We start from the raw sequence: 27,388 nt of genomic DNA, 5'->3' as shown, positions 1-27,388 counted from the left end.
TTTTTTTTAGGCTACATTCACATCTGCAATGTAGGCCGGTGCGAATTGTAGTGGCAGGAATCGGATTCCTGCTATGGCCAGCCGCCAGCTCCGTTTACTATTAACCTCTTCCAGACCGGACACTTTTACCCCCTTCCTGACCAGGGCAATTTTCAGCTTTCAGCGCTATCACACTTTGAATGACAATTGCACGGTCATGCAACACTGTACCCAAATGAATTTTTTACCATTTTTTTGAGACAGATAAAGCTTTATTTGGGTGGTATTTATTCACCGCTGGGATTTTTATTTTTTTTGCTATGTAAATGAAAAAGTCCACAAATTTTGAAAAAAAGTGTTTTTTTTTTATAAAATTTTGCAAATAAATAATATTGCATCATAAATCTTAGCCAAAATTTATTCCGATATCTTTTTAGTAAAAAAAAAAAAAATCCAAATTAGTTTATAACCAAAAATTATAATTTTTAAACATTTTTTTTTACATTTTTATTTTTTTATATTATTATTATTTTTTTTTTTTTTTTTTACATACTGTCACCCTAGCAGTACAGTGTCACCATGGTGACACCTGTACTACTTGTGGGGGTTGATGAAGATTTTTTTTTTTTTTTTTTTACACTGATTGCTTTTACACCCATATAGGATGTAAAAGCAATCATTTCTCTTTCTGTCTGCATTCTTGCACTCATTGAGAAGTACTGAGTGAGCTGTGATTGGTCACAGCTTGTCACATGGTACAAGGCTGTTGTGAATAGCCTTGTACCATGTGACCTCTGTGATCATTCACAGATTTCACATGTAGTAAGCAATGATGTCACAAGTGACATCTTGCTTACTACTTTGCATGTGATCACTGATTGGCCAATCAGTGATCACATGATCGGGACCTTGTACAGAGGTCCCGTCCAACGATTGGTGTTTCACTGTGTCCGGAGGACACAGCGGGCACCGGATCGCGGTGGTGCGCGCTCCCTGGGATAAACGGCCACCCGACCCTGCACTGCCACCGCCCGGCCGTTTATATGCAACGGCCGGTCGGGAAGTGGTTAAGGATGCACCGAAATTCCGGTTGCTGACACGTTTCTGCCGAAAACACCCTTTTTGGCTGTCAGCCGAAATGTAAAAAAAGCACTTATACAGGTGCCGAAAAAAACGCACCCCTCGCCATCGCCCGGCCGCCGATCGGTAGTTCAGTCTTACCTGAGAAACCATCAATCCTGGCGTTGGGCATAGAGATGAGAGGAGGAAAGATGGCCGCCACATATCTCTATGCCCTTGGAGGACCGGAGCAATGTCACTTCCGGTTCCGGCCATTTTTTTTTTTTTTAAAGCACTAGATCAATGCTTTTTTTGATCCAATGCTTTACATTGCAGAGAAGAGATATGGGGTCTTATTGACCCCATATCTCTCCATAAAGAGGACCTGTCACTAATTATTTTTATCACTTTCACTAATCTATCACTAATTATTTTCTATCATTTCTATCAAGGGATGCATGCATTTCTTGTTATAAGAATAAGTGATTACAATTTTTTTTTAAAAGAAACAGTGCAAAAAAAAAAAAGAAAGAAATACTTTTTTTAAAGTTTAAAGTGGCCCCTCCCCCGTGCACATAGTGGTGAACGCATATGTAGGCCATGCCCACATATGTAAATGGTGTTCAAACCACACAACTAAGGTATCGCCACGAACGTTGGAGCAAGAGCAATAATTCTCGCACTAGACCTCCTCTGTAACTTTACATTGCTAACCTGTAGAAATTTTTTAAGTATCACCCATGGAGATGTTTAACAACTGCAGTTTCACGCCATTCCACGATCGTGCACAATTTTTAAGCGTGACATGTTGGGTATCTATTTACTCGCCATAACATCCTCTTACATATTTTACAAAAAAATTGCGGTATAGATTTTTTTTTTTTATCAAAGTATTTTTTTCCAAAAAATATATATATATTTTTTAAAACTGCTAATTTCCGTTTCCAGACAAGTGCATTTTGAAGTTTAGGTTTCGGCACCTGAATTTTCATTTCAGTGCACCACTATTTACTATGACAGGTCACTAGCAGCCACAGCTATTCGTGGCTCTCTGCACAGCCAGAAATTACCTGCAGTGGTCCCTGCTGGACGCACATAAAGCGCATCCAGCAGCAATCACCGCAAGTAATCGCTCACTGTGCAAGGAGCCGCGAATAACTGTGGGTGCCGGAAACCTGTCATTATAGTGAACGGGACGGGGGCCGCAGCTTGCCGCTCAGAGCAGCAGCAGGAATCTCTGATTCCTGCCGCTACAATTCACACCGGCCTAAGTCGCTGCCATAATTGTAGCTTTAGAACTTCCAGTATTACTAAACCCAGGACCTTGCATTCACTACAGTATATCTGGTCTCCCCGGACCCTGCATTCACTACAGTATATCTGGTCTCCCACAGTACACACCAAATGGAAATGCAATTATTTTAGTAAATACAAACTACTAAATACCTTTTCTCATCAGCAGTTAGAGCAGTCTTGTGACTTCAGTTGAGCACTGGTTAAAGCTTTTAGGGGGAGTTTTCTTTCTGCTCTAGGAGGATGCAGAACCTCTGACCTCTGTCTGGACAGTGCTGATTGGCCCTGTGCTGATCACATGCACTGTCCTAAGAAAAAAAAAAAAAAAAGCTCTCTATCCATACACTCTAAACTGAGCATGTGCAAAGTGGCTCCACACGATATGTCTTATGGGAAGATAAGAGGGGGACACTGGAAGAAGGGGAGGATCAGAGAAGACAGGATCAAGCAGCCTATTTACACAATGCAGAGGATTAACCCCTTAGATTCCACAGTGAGTATATCAGGCATGCTTTACTACATATACAGACTGATTTTACTGTTGTGGGTTTAGTAACACTTTAACCCCAGCCAAATTGATGAATAAAGAGTTGAAGTACACATTAAGGACTTTTACGTACCAAATAATTTGTAGATCTTTTCATTCAGTCTTTGGATAGTGTGCCAGACAGCACAGACAGTGCTTAAAGCCCACATCCAGACTAATATTTATTTATTTTTGCCCCCCTCCCTCTTCCTCTTCTTGGATGGTTCAAGCCAGTTTTACTACTTAAGCCAGCCATAGGTGGATCAAATCTTGGGCAGTTCAGCAGGAACCGGCCAAAATTCGATCCATTTATGGGCAAGCTGGTTGTACTTAGAGTAAAATAAGATCCTTTCTGACTTTGCGATAGAGAGAGATAGATAGAGAGAGAGATAGATGGATGGAGAGATAGATGGATGGAGAGATAGATGGATGGAGAGATAGATGGATGGAGAGATAGACGGATGGAGAGATAGACAGATGGAGGGATAGACAGATGGAGGGATAGACAGATGGAGGGATAGACAGATGGAGGGATAGACAGATGGAGGGATAGACAGATGGAGGGATAGACATATGGAGGGATAGACATATGGAGGGATAGACAGATGGAGGGATAGACAGATGGAGGGATAGACAGATGGAGGGATAGACAGATGGAGAGAGAGATAGATGGATGGAGAGATAGATGGATGGAGAGATAGATGGATGGAGAGATAGATGGATGGAGAGATAGATGGATGGAGAGATAGATGGATGGAGAGATAGATGGATGGAGAGATAGATGGATGGAGAGATAGAGAGATGGATGGAGAGATGGATGGATGGATAGATGGAGAGATAGATGGATGGAGAGATAGATGGAGAGATAGATGGATGGAGAGATAGATGGATGGAGAGATAGAGAGAGAGATAGATGGATAGAGAGAGATGGAGAGAGAGATAGATGGATAGAGAGAGATGGAGAGAGAGATGGAGAGAGAGATAATCTGACTGCTTCTGAAGAGTGCATTTCCTTAGCACAGGCCCCTCCCTACTTGCATGTCATAACCCTTTCCTCTTTTTCAATGAACTTTTTTATTTCTAGGTGATGGAAGACCTTTTTAAAAGGACAACCACATCATTGCTCAGCAAATGTCCTGAAGATTTGGCAATCTTCTTCAAATACGTCTCCCCAGGACAGAAAGTAAGTATGATGTCATACCAGCAAAGTCCTGGATTTTCCTTCGGGGACTGCCATAGTCAGATCTGGGCTCCAGACTGACCACATTTGTTAGGGCAAAGTGAGAAAAAACTTACGATACCTCGGCAGTTCATAACACACCTCTTCCCTTGGACTAGAGAACACCTCCATCTTATGTTATGGAGATGAGGTGAGGGGGAGGGTGTTCTGTAGTGCAGGAAAAAGAAGTGGACATGGCTGGGTTTTCAGCCCAGCATGGGCAGAGTTGTCCGATCTCTAGAGGAAGTTAAGAGTTCACTGGATTTTTGGAAGATCAACGGGTATTTTTTTGTACTTCTGCACTTTTTAAAATTATTTTTATGCCCAGAAATACACTTTAGGATCTCTTTATTTTAAAAGGGAATTTCTTGTACCAAGAACCTGTGTATAGTCAGAGATCTGGCCCCATGTCTTTTGCAGCACTGTTGCCGTTCTGTTGAGAGATGTCCACTCCCTCAGCCTCCAGGAATAAACACCAAGTATCCCAGAAGTCTGCAGAATGATATGCAACATTTAGGCCACATGCACAGGGGCATACATCATTAAATTCTGGCTTTTTTTTCCATGCTGCATGCAACCACCCATAGGCATGAATGGCTGTGTGTGGGTGTACTGTGATGCTCATGTAAACATGCATATGGGAATATTCTCTGCTTGCAGAAAATCTGTCTACACGCAATATGTGGGGTTTATATGAGTGACAGCGTACAGCCACATACAGCCCTTCTATAGGTGGCTGTTCCCAGCTCCTGGGCTTGCCAGGAGTGGAAAAAAACATTGTACCCCCCTAATGCAGCCCAAAAGAAGATCTATCTGTGTGTGTGTGTGTGTGTGTGTGTATAAAAAATACACACACTATATTAAACACACACTGTATTGCCAGAAGTATTGGGACATCCCTCCATATCATTGGATTCAGATGTTCCAATCCCCTCCATGGACACAGGTGTATACATTCAAGCCCCTAGGCATGCAGACTGCTTCTACAAACATTTGTGAAAGAATGGGTCGCTCTCAGGAGCTCAGTGACTCCAAGCGTGGTCCCGTGATAGGTTGTCACCTGTGCAATAAGTCCATCCGTGACATTTCCTGGCTACTGAATATTCCACGCTCAACTGTTAGTGGGATTATAACAAAGTGGAAGCAACTGGGAACAACAGCAACTCATCCACCAAGTGGTAGGCCACGTCACATGACAGAGCGGGGTCAGCGCATGCTGAAGCACACAGTGCGCAGAAGTCACCAACTGTCTGCAGAGTCAATAGCTAAAGACCTCCAAACTTCATGTGGCCTTCAGATTAGCACAACAACAGTGCGTAGAGAGCTTCATGGAATGGGTTTCCATGGCCGAGCAGCATCTTATTGATGGTTTCACATTTCTATTTATTTGCTATAGCACAATATTTCATTGCATATTTATTTTTGTCACCGTGTTATCTGATTTTTTTTTTTTGCTCTGCTTTCACTGGTCATTGTAAAGATTTATGGGGTGATTATTGTTATATTCACTATTTAAGACAGCAGCATTATATATGTTTCATTTATTCATCCACTTATGGGAGTTCACTATTCACTCATTAAGTTGTTAGGTCATTTGAAATTATTTTATTTATAGTTCTTTTTGGTGTGTGGTTTTGCGAGGTTAAAATACTTTTGATATATTTATTTTACCCTGGGAAAGTATTCGCAGCCGAGGCAAGCTGAGTCAGCCGTCATAGCTAACGTCGGATCGGCTGCCCCCTGCTAAGGTTAGAAAGCACTTAGAAACATGGAGATAAGTACCACAGAACTGGACAGAAGTGACATATATATATATATATATATATATATATTACACACACACATAGTGCCTTGAAAAAGTATTAATACCACTTGAAATTTTCCACATTTTGCATGTTACAACCAAGAATGTAAATGTGTTTTATTAGGATTTTATGTGATAAACCAACACAAAGTGGCACATAATTGGGACGTGGAAGGAAAATTATAAATGGTTTTCAAATTTTTTACAAATAAATATCTGAAAAGTGTGGCGTGCATTTGTATTTAGCCTCCCCTTATTCTGATACCCCTAACTAACATCTAGTGGAACCAATTGCCTTCAGAAATCACCTAATTAGTAAATAGAGTCCACCTGTGTGTGATTTATTGATACAGCTGTTCTGTGAAGCCCTCAGAGGTTTGTTAGAGAACCTTAGTGAACAAACAGCATCATGGAGGCCAAGGAAAACACCAGACAGGTCAGGGATAAAGTCGTGGAGAAGGGTTGGGTTATAAAAAAAATATCCCAAGCTTTGAACATCTTACGGAGCACTGTTCAATCCATCATCTGAAAATGGAAAGATTATGGCACAACTGCAAACCTACTAAGACATGGCCGTCCACCTAAACTGACCTGCTGGGCAAGGAGAGCATTCATCAGAGAAGCAGCCAAGAGGCCCATGGTAACTCTGGAGCAGCTGCAGATATCCACAGCTCAGGTGGGAGAATCTGTCCACAGGACAACTATTAGTCGTGCACTCCACAAATCTGTCCTTTATGGAAGAGTGGCAAGAAAAAAGCCATTGTTGAAAGAAAGCCATAAGAAGTCCCGTTTGCAGTTTGTGAGAAGCCATGTGGGGGACGCAGCAAACATGTGGAAGAAGGGGCTCTGGTCAGATGAGACCAAAATTTAACTTTTTGGCCTAAAAGCAAAATGCTATGCGTGGGGGAAAACTAACACTGCACATCACCCTGAACACACCATCCCCACCGGGAAACATGTGGTGGCAGCATCATGATGTGGGTTTGCTGTTCTTCAGCAGAGACAGGGAAGATGGGCAGAGTTGATGGGAAGATAGATGGAGCCAAATACAGGGCACTTTTTCTGCACTGCGCCTTTTAGGGCTAGGCCTTTTGGCTAAGTCCAGGGCAATTTGTATGCCACAGGCCTCAGGGCCTAGCCACAATTGCACGGCCACCTTTTTTTAATTTTTACTTATTTATTTATTTTATTTTTCTCCCACGTTTGTATCACTTTTCACTTATGTGTGTGTTTTTTCTCACGGATGGTAGGGTGTGGGTCCTTGGGCCTACCCTGAAGTCTAGGGGGAGGATGTGTGACCTTTTGGTTCCTTCCTCCCCTGTCCCTGGGGGGGGGGGTCTCTCTTCGGAAGAGCCCCCTGACCTAATACTTGGTGGCTGGCTTCGGCTAGCCACAAGGAAAGGGGTCCGCCAGGCCCTTTGGCTAGGCGGACCATGTGGAAACCTTAGTCCCTGTCAGGAGCCTCACGCCCCGGGGGATCAGGGTAGAAGTCCTACCCCTTCGGGGGGTGGACAAAGCACACCCCTAAGTGCACTTTTTTGTGTTGGTTTTGCACTAGCACGTTTTTTGTTCACTTGCAGGTTTTTGTTTTTCGCACTTCCGCGGACTTTAAAAAAAAAAAAAAAATCTGTTGGCCAAAGGCAAGTAGGATTCTTCAGTAATGGAGAACAAAAGACGGGCACCAACCTTGCACATTACCTCAGTAAACAATTGATTCATTGATTTAGGAGATATACTCACAAACATAGTAGGAAAACAAGTATGTAAAGTCCAAAATCGAACCACACGATAAGGAGACACGTGCACATCCAATCGGAAAGGGAGACTCTCAGAGTGACGTTGATGTGTTTCGAAGGGGGGTCCCTTCATCAGAGCTAGATGATGCTCTGATGAAGAAGGGACCCCCTCCTTCGAAACGCATCAGCATCACTCTGAGAGTCTCCGCTTCCGATGGGATGCACATGTGTCTCCTTATCGTGTGGTTTGATTTTGGATTTTACATGCTTGTTTTACTGCTACGTTTGGGAGTATATCTCCTAAATCAATGAATTGTTTACTGAGGTAATGCGCAAGGTTGGTGCGCTCTCTTCCCCAGGTTCGCGTTAGAGCTGCACAGCCTTTGATCGACCCTGGATGAATTCCCATACTCTCCAATAATATTGGTCCATCGGCCCCCTACTGATCAGGGTCCATGAGCACAGGAGGTGTTGCTTTTAGGATTCTACAGTAAGCCCGGGTTCACACTTATGCGGTGCGGCATATCACATGTGATTCGCACAGGAACCGCAACGCATCCCTGTGAAAATCACATGCAGTTTCCGTGCGGTTCTGTTTGAGCCGTATATTTTGTATGGCTCAAATTGCATTACATCCGCCCTAAAAAGGTGCAGGACCCTTTTTTTTGTCTGCACTAGAATCAGATCACATGAGTATTCATGCCTATGCAATCCAATTCTGCACATCGCACCGCTTTTTGCAGACCGACGTCGGGGTGCTGTTAACTTAACATACACATCTGCAGCGGTTCACATGAACGGGGTGCGATTGTGATGTGGTGAGGAATTCGCACAGAAACCGGTGCAAATTCTGCACCGCATCGGTGTGAACCTGGCCTTAAATGTTACAAAATTCCTTGCAGTATGTATAAAATTGTCCTTGGGGGGGGGGGGGGGGGGGGGTTCTTTCATTAAATAAACAGAAGTGATGATTTATTTCCATTAATTCTCTCATTTCCTCCATTTCTTTCCAAGGACAGGAGTGAGAACCTAATAAAGAACAAGTTTACCACGTAAGTTTATATTATGCTTTTGTTTTCCCTGATTTCCCCCTCCCCCTCATTAACATGCTAATGACATTATGTTAATCAAACCTTTCAGTTTTGGTTAAATGCCTTGTAATAGTCTCAATGATATCATCACTGGGTCACTGTGCTTCACTATGCACTGAGTGCAGTTCTGGAAACGTGGGAGGGGCCATCAGGGTGCTGTATCTATATAGGAAGTGCAGCGCTAAAAGAGATATATAGATAGATAGAGATAGATAGAGATATATATATAGAGAGAGAGATAGATATAGATATATATATATATTCCAATAAAATATATTCTATTCAGTATGCTCTCCAAATCATATGGCTATAAGAAGTAACGTAATAAAATGTTAAAAATAATAAATAAATTAATAGTGACAGTTCGCGATAAGTGAACTATTCAGGAGTTGATAGTGACTTTCCGATCCTGCGGTCTGGTGAAAAATAGTAAAAATGCGCACTCACCAGATGCGTATTTTCAATACGCTTGTGATAAACCAGAGGTCCCCCTCATGGGATGGGATGGACAAGCTGGGCCATCTTAGCGGACTCTCCTTCCTCTGGGTGTAGAGCGGCCAAACTGTTGTCTCCCTCTGGGAATGGACAGCCTACATCAGGGCGTGCGTCATCCTTAAGGTGGTGTCAAGTGTCACAGACTTCTGATGCTTGGGCTCTGGAACGGATATGGGGCTCACCAGCAAGAAATAGCCCATAGTGTAGTAGTTTAAAATTGGCGTTTATTAATCCACGTGGTAAAATAACTCGGATATAAATAAAAGCAAGAAAAAACAATTACTGACCAAATGTGCAAATAGACATCACGGCGTGCAGGCCCCTTTAACGCGTTTCGTGCGATAGCACATCATCAGAAAGGCGTGGCCTGAATACACCACAGCACCGTGCCTCAGTACTTCTCTCAGGAGCCCTGATGCAAGCAGTGGGTTAGATCTTGTGAGGAGTTACGGAAATATCAAAATGCCTTGATGGGTTGATGTTTGTCTGGAGGAGTGGGTGTTCCATGACTGCCCGTATTTACCTGCAAACACGTGAGGCTGAGCCTCCATGGATGAAACAACCAAAAGTGATTCTAAAGACTTATTTTCTTTGAAGAAAAAATAACAAACATGTTTATACTTACCTGCTGTGTGCTGTGGTTTTGCACAGAGCAGCCTGGATCCTCCTCTTCTCGGGTCCCCCACCGGCACTCCTGGCCCCTCCCTCTTGTCGGGTGCCCCCACAGCAAGCAGCTTGCTATAGGGGCACCTGCTGCTCCATGTGTCCATTTACACACGGAGCCGCGGCTCGGCCCCGCCCCCTCTCTTTTCTTATTGACAGCAGTGGGAGCCAGTGACTCCCGCTTCTGTCTCAGCCAATGAGAAGAGGGAGGCCGGGGATAGCCGAGACTCCAGTGCACATCGCTGGATCGAGAGGGGGCTGCTGGGAGAGGTGAGTATTAGGAGGGCTGCTGCACACGGAAGGTTTTTTTACCTTCATGCATAGAATGCGTGAAGGTAAAAAACCTTGAGCCTTTAGAACCACTTTAAATCCAGCTAGTGAAAGTGGGAGGCCAGAGACGGCTAGGCTGGGGAGGAAAGGACCAGACCAGGGGTCTCCAAACTTTCTATAGGAAGGGCTAGTTTATTATTTATTTATTTCAGGTACTTATATTTTGCTGTCAATTTATGCATCGCTTTACGTGTGTGTGTATATATTGTACTTTTACATCAGTCCCTAACCCTCAAGGGGTGTACAATCTAAGGTCCCCAACTCACATTCATACATACACATACTAGAGCCAATTTAGACAGGAGCCAATTTTGGAGTGTGGGAGGAAATCGGAGTACCCGGAGGAAACCCGCACAGGGAGAACATGCACACTCCAGGCAGGTGGTGCCTTGGTTAGTATTGGAAGCAAAGACCCTAGTACTGCCAGTCAGAAGTGCTAACCATTTAGCCACTGTGCTGCCCAGTCCTTCAGACCTTACGGGGGGCTGGACGGTGCCCAGTTGGAGTAAACAATGCCCTATCTTTGGTATTAGGGGGAGAAATAGTTGGTGTCAGTGGGTGGGATAGTGCCCCATTTTTGTTGTTAGTGGAAGGAATTATGCCCCATTGTTGGTGTCAGTGGGAGGAATAGATTCCCATTGTTGGTGTTAGTGGCAGGAATAATGCCCCATCGTTGGTGTCAGCGGAAGAAGTGCCCCATTATTGGTGTCAGTGGAAGGAATTATGCCCTATCGATGTCAGTGGAAGGAATTATACCCTATCGTTGGTGTCAGTGGCAGGAATTATGCCCCATTGTTGGTGTCAGTGGAAGGAATTATGCCCTATCAATGGTGTCAGTGGCAGGAATTATGCCCTATCAATGGTGTCAGTGGCAGGAATTATGCCCTATCAATGGTGTCAGTGGCAGGAATTATGCCCCATTGTTGGTGTCAGTGGAAGGAATTATGCCCTATCGTTGGTGTCAGTGGAAGGAATTTGGCCCTATCGTTGGTGTCAGTGGGAGGAATAGTATCCCATTGTTGGTGTCAGTGGCAGGAATAATGCCCGATTGTTGGTGTCAGCAGAAGAAGTGCCCGATTGTTGGTGTCAGTGGCAGGAATTATGCCCCATTGTTGGTGTCAGTGGAAGGAATTATGCCCTATCGATGGTGTCAGTGGCAGGAATTATGCCCCATTGTTGGTGTCAGTGGAAGGAATTATGCCCCATTGTTGGTGTCAGTGGCAGGAATTATGCCCCATTGTTGGTGTCAGTGGCAGGAATAATGCCCCATTGTTGGTGTCAGTGGAAGGAATTATGCCCTATCAATGGTGTCAGTGGCAGGAATTATGCCCCATTGTTAGTGTCAGTGGAAGGAATTATGCCCTATCGATGGTGTCAGTGGCAGGAATTATGCCCTATTGTTGGTGTCAGTGGAAGGAATTTTGCCCTATCGTTGGTGTCAGTGGAAGGAATTTTGCCCTATCGTTGGTGTCAGTGGCAGGAATTATGCCCCATTGTTGGTGTCAACGGAAGGAGAAGCGCCCCATTGTTGGTGTCATTGGCAGAAAATATGCCCAATTGTTGGTGTCAGTGGCAGGCCCTCTAGGGCTGGTTATAGTAAAGGGCCACATGCGGCAGCAGTTTGGAGACTCCTGTATTAGATGACGTTGAGCATCCTCCAAGCAGTAACTGAGGCAGGCTGTGTCTGATTTGCTGCAGCTTTTAATGCACATTATGAGAAGCTCACAGTGTGCAGTGAAATCGGAGGAAGCGATTTCAGCACAGGAGAGGAGCCGGTACACCTGTGCAAGACTGAAGGAAGAGCTGGAGGTCAGTTTTAAAGCTTCCGTTAGGGCTGGTTCACACGGCTCCAGCTGAGATCAGCGGATCGCACTGTTTCCCTTTTCTTTTCTTTTCTTCATTCAAAATGTTGCCAGATACGGTATCCACTAGTGCTGGATGACCATATATTGGTCCTGCTCCATCGTTTAGAATTGTCTTGGACACCTTTTAGATGTGAGGGTGCGCCCCATTTGGAGAACTACAAATCCCAGCAGGCCAGGATTGTTGTTGTTTTTTTTTCTTTTTTAGGGCAAGCTTATTATCTGTGGAATAATTAGGTCAGCTGACGTCCTGTGACGGTTCCTGTCCATTACACAGCGAAGCCATATCAGTACGGAGCCATCTTTATATGGAAACCCATTCAGTTCACCGGCATAATTGAGCTCCAATTAGGGTAGCAATCAGGAGTAGTTAAGAGTCGCTCAAGTACAGCGATTAGTGCTGAGAAAATTGGGGCTTTTTATGGGGAAATTAATACTCTAAAACGAGAAGCGGATCTGCCATTGCTAAAAATATCTTTCCTCCATAGGAAGGATTACTTTCCTTTCTGACACCATTAGCACCTTTTATCTTTTTTTTCTTTTTTTTTTTGTAAATTCTGCAGACCTGCTTCCACATAAGGCTGATGTCTAACTGGATTAGAATCGAAAACCTTGGTGTTTGGTCATGTGATCTCCATCAGTGGGGGACAGGGGTGGACTGACAACTTATGGGGGCCCCGGGCAATAGGGGATCATGGGGCCCCTGTGTCCTTTCCCAAACTCAAAAAACCCTATGAAAAAGGTACCAGGGGCATCTCATGGGGCCCCCTACTGACCCCGGGCCCTCGGGCAGTGCCTGAGTTTCCAAATGGTCAGTCCGCCCCTGTGCATATAATAATGTAATGTAACATATTACACATTCTATGTGTACTGCATATAATACCTTGTCGTGTTCACATTTCCACCTGAGCAACATGCGGTTCACTTTCTTTTATTAAAATCGTTTTGTTTTTAAGAAATGCCTCTTTTGAGACCCAGTGACATCTTGAGTCTGACTGGTGGTCTTTGTGCTGAGTTTCATGGGAGCCCATATGGAAAAAAAGTATATTTGAAATGTATTTTAAAAATATTCTTCCCAAATATATTGACGTATATTTGAAATGCTACAATTTTGCCAATATTCAATATATTTCAAAATATATATATTCTTCAGATTTTTTTAACATATAATTTTAACATCTATTTTTACATATATTTGTAAATGCATTCCAAAAATGTAGATTTGTATTTTTAAATACAGTATATTTGAAATGTATTTTTAAAAATGTTTCACATATTTTGTAAACAAAACGCATTTCAACATACAGTGTTGAATCTAACTTTTGTTGACATATTATAAGAATGTCTAATCTGTAATTTGATGCCTTTTGGAGATTTTTCCATCTTTCCTTGGCTTCTTTATGCACATTAATACAAATTTTTAGCTGGGGTGCCCAAACTTTCGATCCCCACTGTATATATATGTATGTGTGTGTGTGTGTATGTATGTATATATATATATATATATATATATATATATATATATATATATATATATGTGGGTATATTTAAAAATATATTTTTAAATTATATTTCAAATATATTTTTCTTCCATGTGGGAGGAGCCAGCAGTCTCCTGAAAACATCACAGCATCCTGTCTCTGATTTTTTTCATATGTGAAAGAAAACATTCCTGGCATCGCTTTAAATGCACATGCTGCTCCCTGCTTGCCACTGAGTGCTGCAGACTTTAGCTGTATGATCTGCTGAACAGTTGCTTGATTTGAAATTGAGCAGATGATCAGAAACTTGCACAGCTAAAGTCTGTACCAACCAGAAAGCATGCACATCTAAAGGGATGCCGGAAATTTGTACTTTGATATAACGAAAGGTGGGCTGCAGTTTCAAAGGGTTATATTGTGGATGCATGTTTGGAATTGGGAGTAATCAGTTTCTAACCAGGAAAGCACTTGCTAGTGGTGTGGGGGAGAAGGTAAGGGTGAAGTTCAGCATTAAATAAATATATGATAAAGAGTGTCAATTCCTCTTAAACAAGGTTTATTGTTGTTCCTTTATTTTTACAGAATGTCTTACACAGAAGCAATAGAAATTCTACGGAAAGCTCCAGTCACCTTCCAGTACAGCACAGAGGTGGGTGATACAGACAAAGGTTTGGTGAGGCAGATTGAATAATGTAGGTATCAAGTCAAGAAAGAATCCATTATTTACCTGCAGGGAAAAAGAGGAAGAAGAAGAAGGGTTACTACAGAGGAAGAGTTACTCTACCAACATGTGAACTTTGAGCAACCCGTGTAGATTACCCACTTACCGCCAACCTGGCGCATGTATGGTTGAGCTTTAGCGCCAGCTTTAGTGGCTGCATATATATGGCCCTAGATAAGCACTTTACTGTGTTGAGAGCACGCTTCCTGCGATTAGGAGCTTTCTGATCATGTGACCGCTGTGACTGCCAATCACTGTGGTCACATGATCGGAATACCTGCCTCTGCCTTCTGGCATTTAAATCCTCTTAAAGGGCTGAGAGGAGCGGTGGGAAGGGGTTGATTAAAAGGTTATGCCCACTTTCGTATTGCTTTCGGTACACCCCGTGTGTGTGTATATGTGTGTGTATATATATATATATATATATACAGTGGGGATCGAAAGTTTGGGCACCCCAGCTAAAAATTTGTATTAATGTGCATAAAGAAGCCAAGGAAAGATGGAAAAATCTCCAAAAGGCATCAAATTACAGATTAGACATTCTTATAATATGTCAACAAAAGTTAGATTTTATTGCCATCATTTACACTTTCAAAATAACAGAAAACAAAAAAATGGCACCCTGCAGAATTTATAGCATGCACTGCCCCCTTTGCAAAGCTGAGACCTGCCAGTGTCATGGATTGTTCTCAATCATCGTCTGGGAAGACCAGGTTATGTCAATCTCAAAGGTTTTAAATGCCCAGACTCATCTGACCTTGCCCCAACAATCAGCACCATGGGTTCTTCTAAGCAGTTGTCTAGAAAACTGAAACTGAAAATAGTTGACGCTCACAAAGCTGGAGAAGGCTATAAGAAGATAGCAAAGCGTTTTCAGATGTCAATATCCTTTGTTCGGAATGTAATTAAGAAATGGCAGTCATCAGGAACAGTGGAAGTTAAAGCAAGATCTGGAAGACCAAGAAAAATATCAGACAGAACAGCTCGCAGGATTGTGAGAAAAACAATTCAAAACCCACGTTTGACTGCACGATCCCTCCAGAAAGATCTGGCAGACACTGGAGTTGTGGTACACTATTCCACTATAGAGAGATACTTGTACAAATATGGTCTTTATGGAAGAGTCATCAGAAGAAAACCTCTTCTACGTCCTCACCACAAAAATCATCGTTTGAACTTTGCAAATGAACATATAGACAAGCCTGATGCATTTTGGAAACAAGTTCTGTGGACCGATGAGGTTAAAATTGAACTTTTTGGCCGGAATGAGCAAAGGTACGTTTGGAGAAGAAGGGGCACAGAATTTAATGACAAGAACCTCTGTCCAACTGTTAAGCATGGGGTTGGATCAATCATGCTTTGGGGTTGTGTTGCAGCCAGTGGCACAGGGAACATCTCACGAGTAGAAGGAAAAATGGATTCAATAAAATTTCAGCAAATTTTGGATGGTAACTTGATGCCATCTGTGAAAAAGCTGAAGTTAAAGAGAGGATGGCTTCTACAAATGGATAATGATCCTAAACACACCTCGAAATCCACGGGGGATTACATCAAGAGGCGTAAACTGAAGGTTTTGCCATGGCCTTCACAATCTCCTGACCTCAACATAATTGAAAATCTATGGATAGACCTTAAAAGAGCCGTGCGTGACAGACAGCCCAGAAATCTCAAAGAACTGGAAGACTTTTGTAAGGAAGAATGGGCAAAGATACCTCAAACAAGAATTGAAAGACTCTTGGCTGGCTACAAAAAGCGTTTACAAGCTGTGATACTTGCCAAAGGGGGCAGTACAAGATATTAACTCTGCAGGGTGCCCAAACTTTTGCAGACGCCATTTTTTTGTTTTCTGTTATTTTGAAAGTGTAAATGATGGAAATAAAATCTAACTTTTGTTGACATATTATAAGAATGTCTAATCTGTAATTTGATGCCTTTTGGAGATTTTTCCATCTTTCCTTGGCTTCCTTATGCACATTAATACAAATTTTTAGCTGGGGTGCCCAAACTTTCGATCCCCACTGTATATATGTGTGTGTGTATATAAATGTATATATTCGTATGTATGTACATATATATACATACATACGAATATATATCTATCTATCCATTCAGTCGTATACGACCCTTGGCGATTGCATGGACCGTCACTCGCAAGCGACTTCTTCCACGAATTCTCTTACCAATTATTTTATAGGGTAGGTTGCCAGGTCTTTCCCCAACCCCACCCATGCAGGAGATCCCGCATGGCCAGGGATGAAACTAGGACAATTTTAGACAGAGGCCAATTAACCTACCAGCATGTCTTTGGAAAGTGGGAGGAAACCAGAGTACCTGGAGGAAACCCACGCGAACACAGGGAGAACATGCAAACTCCATGCAGAAGGCGCCATGGTTGGGAATCTAAATATATATATATATATATCTATCTACACACACACACAATCTGTCACCTGGTGGCACAGAGAGTAGTGGAGGCTGGGTTCTGCTTCTGTTGACAGGTAGGTCTGATGGTAAACCCGATCCATTGAATCTCAAATACATTTGAACATGTTGATGTGTTTTTTGTTTTGTTTTTTTTAAATCTGCAGCTTTTTAGAAAATACATGGTCATCTTGCCAGTGACGATCTTTGACCTGGCTCTTGCTGTTGTAGGGTGACGACACTCAGCCCCACAAAAACGTACATATTCGCCAGCACACCATGGATCTCCAGTGTGGTCCACAAAGATTTTTATCGCAAAAAGATCACATGCAATGTTTCGGAGCCGCGCAGGACCCCTTCATCAGGCATGTGATAAGGGTGCAACAACGACTAAACAGAATATATATACATATACCACCAATCAAACCCAAGAACATGTCACCATCCCCATCATCTGACGTCACAATCCCGCCAAAATATGGTTCTAAAGAGTCTCAGTGCTGTGTGTATAAACCTCCATGTGCCAATAATGACCTTCTGCCAAGCGCAGCCGTTGTGGTACTAATATATGTTGTCGCTCGTTTTCCTTTGTGGTTCTTTTTTCTGTTTTCCAATTTTTGGCCATTTTATTTTCACCTTTTGTTTTCAGTTGTTTTTTTTTAGCATTGTCCCTGGTGTCTATTCAGCTCCCTCTCTGGAGGTGAGCCTGCCCCTGGCCAGACGAGCAGACAGACGTCATGTGTTTCCGCCGCTAAGTACCTGTGTGCGCATGCGCCACTCGCGGCGTACCCGGATTGGTGGCCCCCGTCCGTTGCATGGCAACGCCGAGCCTCTCTAGCGATCCCCGATCGCACACATCTGACTAGTGTACCCGGTTGGCAACATATATTAGTAGCTGCGCTTCTAACCATATTTTGGCGGGATTGTGATATCATGAGATGTCAGATGATGGGGATGGTGATATGTTCTTGGTTTTGATTGGTGGTTTATGTATATATATTCTGTATAGTCACTGATGCACCCTTATCACATGCCTGACGATGGGGTCCTGTGTGGCTCCGAAACATTGCACTTTCTTTTGTGACGTGATCTTTTTGCAATTAAAACCTTTTTGGACCATATTGGAGATCCGTGGTGCGCTGGCGAATATGTACGTTTGCCTGTGATGTTTCCAGTCCCAGCTGGTAGTCGCTACAGCACCTTCCATTTGATTAGCCGTACTTCCAGGAATATCTGCGATGGGAATATAGATTTAAAAAAAAACACTCCGTCCCAGGCACCCAATTGTGTATTTGAGTTGTCACGCTGTTACACATTCTCTTGATAAGGACTGTAAGTGGCCTTGCTGACACACAGGCAGGTCCGTGACACACCGACATGAAAACCTCCTTGAGCAATGCATGTAGGAGGGCATGCATGTAGACAGGAAGTGGCTGCAGGTAGGCAGTGGCATCCCTAGGCAGGTGCAGGGGGTACGCGATGCACAGGGTGGCACCTATTGCACAGGGTGACACCAGACCCTCTCCATGAGCTCCACGAAAAGGAAAGTTTTAAAGCAAGCTGAAAATCCCTTCAAGATGGATCGGATCTGCAGATTGACCATAATGGATCGGAGTCCGATCCATTATGCTCCCCAATCCGCAGATCTGATCCATCCTGCGGGGATCGTCGGCTTGCTTTAAAACTTTCCTTTTCGTGGAGCTCGTGGAGAGATCAGTTAACCCCGTATAGGTTGCAAGCCGATGATCCCCGCAGGATGGATCGGATCTGCAGATTGGGGAGCATAATGGATCACACTCTGATCCATTATTGGGGCAGCCCAGTGGCTTAGTGGTTAGCACGTCTGCCTTGCAGTAAATGGGTCATGGGTTCGAATCCCAACCACGGCACCACCTGCATGGAGTTTGCATGTTCTCCCTGTGCCTGCGTGGGTTTCCTCCGGGTGCTCCGGTTTCCTCCCACACTCCAAAGACATGCTGGTAGGTTAATTGGATCCTGTCTAAATTGGCCCTAGTATGTACAGTGGGGCAAAAAAGTATTTAGTCAGCCACCAATTGTGCAAGTTCTCCCACTTAAAAAGATGACAGAGGCCTGTAATTGGCATCATAGGTAGACCTCCACTATTAAAAGACAAAATGAGAAAAAAATCCAGACAATCACATTGGCTAATTTGGAAAGAATTTATTTGCAAATTATGGTGGAAAATAAGTATTTGGTCACCTACAAACAAGCAAGATTTCTGGCTCTCACAGACCTGTACCTTCTTCTTTAAGAGGCTCCTCTGTCCTGCACTCATTACCTGTATCAATGGCACCTGTTTGAACTTGTTATCAGTATAAAAGACACCTGTCCACAACCTCAAACAGTCACACTCCAAACTCCACTATGGTGAAGACCATAGAGCTGTCGAAGGACACCAGAAACAAAATTGTAGACCTGCACCAGGCTGGGAAGACTGAATCTGCAATAGGCAAGCAGCTTGGTGTGAACAAATCAACCGTGGGAGCAATAATTAGAAAATGGAAGACATACAAGACCACTGATAATCTCCCTCGATCTGGGGCTCCACGCGAGATCTCACCCCGTGGGGTCAAAATGATCACAAGAACGGTGAGCAAAAATCCCAGGACCACACGGGGGGACCTAGTGAATGACCTGCAGAGAGCTGGGACCAACGTAACAAAGGCTACCATCAGTAACACACTACGCCGCCAGGGACTCAGATCCTGCAGTGCCAGACGTGTCCCCCTGCTTAAGCCAGTACATATCTGGGCCCGTCTGAAGTTTGGTAGAGAGCATTTGGATGATCCAGAAGAGGATTGGGAGAATGTCATATGGTCAGATGAAACCAAAATAGAACTGTTTGGTAGAAACACAACTTGTCGTGTTTGGAGGAGAGAGAATGCTGAGTTGCATCCAAAGAACACCATACCTACTGTGAAGCATGGGGGTGGCAACATCATGCTTTGGGACTGTTTCTCCACAAAGGGACCAGGACGACTGATCCATGTACAGGACAGAATGAATGGGGTCATGTATCGTGAGATTTTGAGTGCAAACCTCCTTCCATCAGCAAGGGCATTGAAGATGAAACGTGGCTGGGTCTTCCAAACATACCGCCCGGGCAACGAAGGAGTGGCTTCGTAAGAAGCATTTCAAGGTCCTGGAGTGGCCTAGCCAGTCTCCAGATCTCAACCCCATAGAAAACCTTTGGAGGGAATTGAAAGTCCATGTTGCCCAGCGACAGCCCCAAAACATCACTGCTCTAGAGGAGATCTGCATGGAGGAATGGGCCAACATACCAGCAACAGTGTGTGCCAACCTTGTGAAGACTTACAGGAAACGTTTGACCTCTGTCATTGCCAACAAAGGATATATAACAAAGTATTGAGATGAACTTTTCATATTCACCAAATACTTATTTTCCACCATAATTTGCAAATAAATTCTTTCCAAATCAGCCAATGTGATTGTCTGGATTTGTTTTCTCATTTTGTCTCTCATGGTTGAGGTCTACCTATGATGCCAATTACAGGCCTCTCTCATCTTTTTAAGTGGGAGAACTTCCACAATTGGTGGCTGACTAAATACTTTTTTACCCCACTGTATGTGTATGAATGTGAGTTAGGGACCTTAGATTGTACACCCCTTGAGGGTTGGGACTGATGTGAATGTACAATATATATGTGTAAAGCGCGGCGTAAATTGACGGCGCTATATAAGTACCTGAAATAAATAAATTACGCTCAATCCGCAGATCCGATCCATCCTTCGGAGATCGTCGGAGGGGTGACACCAAGTGTACGCGCACCAGGTGACACCAACCCTAGGGACGCCCCTGGCTGCAGGCAATATGTGCTGATATGCAATCAAAATATTATGAGAAACACATTTTATAATAAAAAAGAAAAAAAACTAAAGCAAACCGTAGCAATTGTTTGATACAAGTGCTTTAGTAAATTAAATCCTTTAGCTGGGGTTTACATCTACTTTAATGTTTGCTGCTTTTCCTGTGCACTGTGTGGACCCGTGATAATGAGATTTCTTGTCTTGGACACATACATCCTTTGTGCCCGTTGCTTTATTTTTTGGCGGGCGGTGATATTTTTATAATGTGTCCTCCATAAGACCTCCTCCTCTCCAGCATGGGACTTCTGTTCTTTTAAAATTCTCAGTAAAGATCACTGGAAACAAGAACAATTATAAGAACAAAGTTTCCTCTTGTACACATTAGGCACTTCCTATGGAGTATTTCCTGGTAACAGATCTGTTATATAACATTTGCATGTTAAAGACAAAGTGTACAGGAACCCAGTTATGATATAGATCAGGGGTGTCAAACTCCATTTCATCGCGGGCCGTATCAGCATTATGGTTTCCCTCAATTGGCTGGTTGTATCTGTAAGACTAGATATCCAGAGCACCCCACCCCCCCATTACATCAGATGTCAAGAATCCCACATCCTCCCTAACATCACCGTGCACCCCCTTTGGGGGCAGAGCTGAAAAGCAGAAAGTGCAGGATCTGCAGGAGGACCAGAGGAAGAGTGGAGTCAGTTACCAGAGTTTGCTGAATGCTTAGACCAGGGGAGGCAGAGATGAGGGGTGCTGCAGCTGCACTGAGAGGTGTAGGATTTGGCAGAGGAGTCCTATTAACCTTCTGCTGCTGACTGCCGAGACAAGGTGGGGGTGGAGACAATGGGGTACCTGTAGGAGAGGTGCAAGGGCCACATGAAATGGCCTGGAGGGCCAGATCCGGCCCGCGGGCCTTGTGTTTGACACCTGTGATATAGAACATCTAATTGCTGTTGCTGACTGTTCTAAATCTTTCCCTGAATCAGCTGAGTCAGGAATGACATGACATAGAGCAGAGATGGACAATGGAAAGCAATCAGAAGAATGATTAAAGTGAAACTTAACAGCGAGACTTTTTGTTTTTACCATTTTAGATAGAGTAAGCGAGGGCTTTAACTCCTGTCCGTTGAGGTTTTGTTTTTGTTATCGAGGTGCCCATGGGTAGATCCTCCAAAGTGAAGGAATTCCTGATTGTCATTAGAACTAGTGTCCCCATTGGAAGATTTCCCGTCTATTACTATTATGGTGTCAACCCAAAATTTGGGATTTTCTTTCATTTTCAGTCCCGGTGATATAGTTTAACAGACAAATGGCGATCGGTGGTGCATTGTGTCCCCGTGACACAGGGGATTACCAATCAGCGGAAAGAGCTGATGACTTTGGCTCTGTCATGTGATCAGCTGTGTCCAATCACAGCTGATCAGATGTGAATAAGGAAATGCTGGTTATCGGTATTTCTCTCCTCACAAGCTGACAGCTCGTGAGGAGAGGAGAGCCAGTAATCAACATTCCTCAGAGGGGACATCTACACTGAACATCAGGGCACTGATGACCAGTGCCCTGATGATCAGTGTAGCCCATCAGTGCCACATATCAGTGCCTACCAGTGCACATCAGTGCCACATATCAGTGCCTACCAGTGTACATCAATGCCACATATCAGTGCCTACCAGTGCACATCAATGCCACATATCAGTGCCCATCTGAGCTGACTTTCAGTGCCACCTATCAATGCCAGTCAGTGCTGCCTATCAGTGCCATATATGAGTACTGCCTTTCAGTGATGTCTGTAAATGCCCACCAGTGATGCCTGTCAATGCCACCTACCAGTGCCCATCACTGCAGCCTCATTAGCGCACATCAATGAAGGAGAAAAATTACTCATTTGCAAGATTTTATAACAGAAACTAAGAAAAAACTTTTTTTTTTTTCAAAATTTTCAGTTGTTTTTGGCTTATCAAAAAATAAAAAACCCAGAGGTGATTAAATACCACCAAAAGAAAGCTCTATCTATTTAAAATAAAAATGATAAAAATGTCATATGGGTACAGTGTTGCATGATCGCGCAATAGTCATTCAAAGTGCAACAGCGCTGAAAGCTGAAAGTCAGCCTGGGCAGGAAGGGGGTGAAAGTGCCCCATAGGCAAGTGGTTAAAGCAGGGTTAAGTTATAAAATAATATCCCAAACTTTGAGCATCTCACAATGTGGACTGCGGGATGTCTGACTGGAGGGAGGGGGCCAAGCAGGAGAAGTACCGGGTGGTGGTGATGGGAGGAGGCGGGGTCGGGAAGTCCGCTCTCACCATACAGTTCATCCAGGTGAGACTGTCATGGGGCTGTTCTGGAATATGTGAGGAGGGGACCTGAAGGCCACACAGGGATGGGCTGCATGTATTATGTTATGGTTTAGGCAGCCTATGGGCCTCCTGGGGGCCACACCGTTATGCTATTCTATATTGTGCAGGGGGGCCACATTCTGCTGCCTCCGTTCTTGAGAGTATGCTGTGGAACCAGGGATATTCTGTGTTTTGGGCCCCTGCTGCTTTATATTCTGAGGCACCCAGGGCCACATTCTGCTGCTCTACTGCATTGTGTTTTGGGGTCCAACACTGTGCAGCTCTTCTATGCATTGTCTGGGGGCCACACTGGCTGCTATCAGTATATGGGATGACACTAGATTGGTGTAAGGGGCCCCAAAATTTCTGATGGCTGCCCTTCTCTCCATTTTACTGTCACCACTCCTTGCCAATTTATTCCCCCCCTTCCCCCGGCACATTTTACAACCTCGAATCCACAACTGTCAAACAATCCTGTCATTATCCCACTCTTCTATCCTCTATCACTACCATCTACCCTACTCCTAGTTTAGTCACAGTTCTCCATCCTTTGCAGCCCCACTGTGTCCAGCTTAAAGGTCCCCTTCTGCCACCTAGCAACTTTCCAAACTTCACCCCCTCCCCCCAGCTGTCACATTAGCTACCAGCCCTGTCTACCTATCCCATCCCTCAACCACTCATCCCAACCATTCCACCCCAAGCCCACACCCCTGCCCCTCTATCCTAACCTTCACCCCCCCTCCCAACCATAGCGTGATGTCCCCCATCCCTTGTCCACTTACCTTTCTATGACAATAGGTATCAGTATCAGCAAGTACTTGAAAAAGTATCGGAACTTGTACTTGGTGTTACAAAAATGGTATCGGTGCACCCCTACTGACAACACATCTCTGCCTGCCCAGTGGTCACAGAGGTTTGGATGAATTCTGAACCTTCAGAAATGATCACTGGAAGAAACTCATCACCTGAAGAATCTGCATCTGGGTTTTAGGCCAGAGGGTTCCTTCTTCAGGACAAGCTTTAGACCATCTGGTCTCGAGTACAAACCTTTTAATCAAGAAGCCATCCATCTCTTTGCTTCTGCATGAGAGTCTTGGGTCTGATGGTAGAGTCCTTTGAGTCAGTTCCCTTTGCCCTATTTCACTCCAGACATCCGCTATGTACTTTTCTGTCATAGTTGGACAAGCAAGTCTGGTCTCTGGACAGGGTGAGTGGTTGACTCCAAGGACAGGCTATCCCTGGCTTTGTGGTTCAGGAATCTAACTTGGGAGTTGGAAGTCCTTTCTTCCCATCTTTTGGAAGATTCTCATAATGGACACTAGCTGGTCAGGGTCAAGCAGGAGGTGGGGAAAGTCTTGAAGCTTGAAGTGATTTGAAGAAGTGCATGTAAGTCCGAGGGCTTTAGAACTTGTTTATTTTCACTGGCTGCATGTTTTTCTGGGGCAGTGACTAGTTTCCTTTGAAGGGGATCTTCTCTGAGTAAATGTTAAAATCATCCTTTAGGGCCCATTCCACCATGTCCGTTTGTTGCAGTTTTTTTGTGATTATATTTTCCGTAGTGCAGAGGTTCAGTTTCCCCCGTAATAATTGTTTTTACTCTCTTTGATGTTTTGTACATGAGAACTTATTTTCCCTTGCTCAGCAGTAGATGTGGAGGGCAGGTTGACTCCCACAGACTTATGTGGTTTAGAGTTGTAAAATGCTCCCCCTCCTATTAAAACCACTCGCAGTTGGTTTCCAAGAATGTCTTGTCATTGGTGTTTTGAGTGTTTGTTTTTGGGTTTCTTTTTTGCCACTCCTCTCCCATAACTCTGACCAAGGACATGTACTAATATGGAGGGTTTGCCATCTCCTACTTATCCCCAGTACTCATAGGAAAATGGAAGTCAACGTTCATATTCCACCTTCACTTCTACGTTCTTTTGTGTCTGATATTATGGACTGCTTCTTCCAGTGAACAATAGTATGTTTTGGTTTGTTTTCAATTTTATTGCACTCTTTAGTTGTACTGCTAGTATGTCATTAGCAGTACAGCTATGTGTGCAAACATTGACTAGATGGTGAACACACAAAACATGTTCAGCCCAAATTCATGCACTTAAGATCTCAGATCAGCTCAATATATAAACTTCAATCCTCAGATCGCCCCAGTTCCTGCACCTTCACACCTCAGATCACCCCAACGTATAAACTTCAAATTTCAGACACTCCCCAAATTCCTGAACCTTCACATCGGAGATCAGATCCAATTCCTGTACCTTTACTCCTCAGATCACCCCAATTCCTGCACCTTTACTCCTCAGATCACCCCACTTCCTTCACCTTTGCTCCTCAGATCACCCCAATTCCTGCACCTTCACTCCTCAGATCGGTCCCAATGTGTAAACTTCAAATTTCACATCATTCCCAATTCCTGTACCTTCACCCCTCACATTATCCCAATTCCTGCATCTTCACTCCTCAGATGACCCCAATTCCTGCACCTTCACACTTCGACCCAATTCCTCCACCTTCACATCTCAGATCAGTCCCAATGTATAAACTTCAGATCATCCCCAATTCCTGCACCTTCTCGCCTAAGATTGGACCCTGTTCCTGTACCTTCACCCCTGAGATCATTCCAATCCCTGCAACTTCACCCCTGAGATCATTCCAATCCCTGCAGCTTCACACTTCAGATCATTCCAATTCCTGCACCTTCACCCCTGAGATCATTCCAATTCCTGCACCTTCACCCCTGAGATCATTCCAATCCCTGCACCTTCACCCCTGAGATCATTCCAATCCCTGCACCTTCACCCCTGAGATCATTCCAATCCCTGCACCTTCACCCCTGAGATCATTCCAATCCCTGCACCTTCACCCCTGAGATCATTCCATTCCCTGCACCTTCACCCCTGAGATCATCCCAATTCCTGCACCTTCACACTTCAGGTCATCCCAATTCCTGCACCTTCACACTTCAGATCATCCCAATTCCTGCACCTTCACACCTCAGATTATTCCAGTTCCTGCACCTTCACACTTCAGATCATCCCAATTCCTGCACCTTCACACTTCAGATTATTCCAATTCCTGCACCTTCACCCCTAAAATCACCCCAATTCTTGTACCTTCACACTTCAGATTATTCCAATTCCTGCACCTTCACACTTCAGATCATCCTAATTCCCACACCTTCACACCTCAGATCATTCCAATCCCTGCACCTTCACCCCTGAGATCATTCCAATTCCTGCACCTTCACCCCTGAGATCATTCCAATTCCTGCACCTTCACCCCTGAAATCATTCCAATCCCTGCACCTTCACCCCTGAGATCATTCCAATCCCTGCACCTTCACCCCTGAGATCATTCCAATCCCTGCACCTTCACCCCTCAGATCACCCCAATTCCTGCATCTTCACACCTCAGATCACCCCAATTCCTGCACCTTCACACCTCAGATCACCTCAATTCCTGTACCTTCACCCTTCAGATCGGACCCTTTACTTTTAGGAAAGCAGGGTACCTCCTGTAGATGTTGATGGGCTTTTAGTGACCACAGGGAGGTGGGTGGGCTCAGACTTTGTAAATGGTCACCTAGTGAGCTGTCAGTTTTGCAGCCAATGACAGCAGATGCCGACACAAACAGCATTGTTTTCTTGCCTGGGCACATGCGTCGGGGATAGCCAATGCCTGCTTTAAAAGGACTGAGTGGTCCATGTGGGTATTTTGACATATTAGTACTGAGGAAACCACTTAGATGAGTAGTGAAACTAATAAGGTTTTTGTTTATGGGAGTCTGAATCGAGTATTACTGGCCACGTCAATTTTAGCATTTGAAACTTCCTTTTATTTTTAAATAACAAACATTTTATAGCTACCTGCTCTGTGCAATGGAAACTTCCTCCTCTGGGGTCCCCTGCTGGCGCTCCTGTCTCTTCCGGCGCTTCTGTCTCTTCCGCCTCTCATGTGCCACCATAGGAAGCTGCTTGTGGCACACCTGTGGGCAGAATTCCCAAAAGCACGCTGCCTGCGTCTATAGACACAGACAGTGATGCGGGGCCCCGCCCCCCATTCCCTCTTCACTAGATTTGACTGACAGCAGTGGGAGCCAATGGATCCTGCTGCTCTCGGAAAAGCTTGTGAAGGTGGGAAGAAAAGTAGAGAGCCGCTACAGACAGGCACTGCGCTTGATCGAGATCAGGCTCAGGTAAGTATAAGGGGGGTGAGGGGGTGATACCAGAGAATGCATTAAGGTAAAAAAAAATGTTTAGGTTTTAGAACTACTTTTATCCACCTTGAGGTTGAACGCATCCTTTGTGTATGTGGGTTGCAGCCTGTTCCTATGCACCTTAACCACTTCAAGTCCGGACACTTTTACCCCTTCCTGTCCAGGCCAATTTTCAGCTTTCAGTGCTATCACACTTTGAATGACAATTGTGCGGTCATGCAACACTGTACCCATATGAATTTTTTAGCATTTTTTTGTAACAGATAAAGCTTTATTTTGGTGGTATTTATTCACCACTGGG

At 44.2% G+C, this 27,388-nt stretch overlaps 1 protein-coding gene across 6 annotated transcripts in view; it reads left to right on the top strand.

Annotated features, from left to right (window-relative positions):
* The window catches only part of LOC149440253 (asparaginyl-tRNA synthetase-like), a 142,873-nt gene that overhangs the window by 82,094 nt on the left and 33,391 nt on the right, over positions 1-27,388 (top strand). For all 6 annotated transcript variants that reach the window (XM_089658854.1, XM_089658856.1, XM_089658852.1 and 3 more), the window contains 3 exons: positions 3,942-4,040; positions 8,631-8,668; positions 14,121-14,187. In XM_089658854.1, coding sequence (XP_089514980.1) covers positions 3,942-4,040; positions 8,631-8,668; positions 14,121-14,187 — 204 coding nt within the window. The remainder of the gene's footprint in view (positions 1-3,941; positions 4,041-8,630; positions 8,669-14,120; positions 14,188-27,388) is intronic.

The sequence above is a fragment of the Staurois parvus genome, unplaced genomic scaffold (assembly GCF_062004578.1).
Source record: "Staurois parvus isolate SC_StPar_1 unplaced genomic scaffold, SC_StPar_1.0 ptg001103l, whole genome shotgun sequence".
In the NCBI taxonomy this organism is placed as follows: domain Eukaryota; kingdom Metazoa; phylum Chordata; class Amphibia; order Anura; family Ranidae; genus Staurois; species Staurois parvus.
This window is presented reverse-complemented; position numbering and strand designations above follow the sequence as displayed.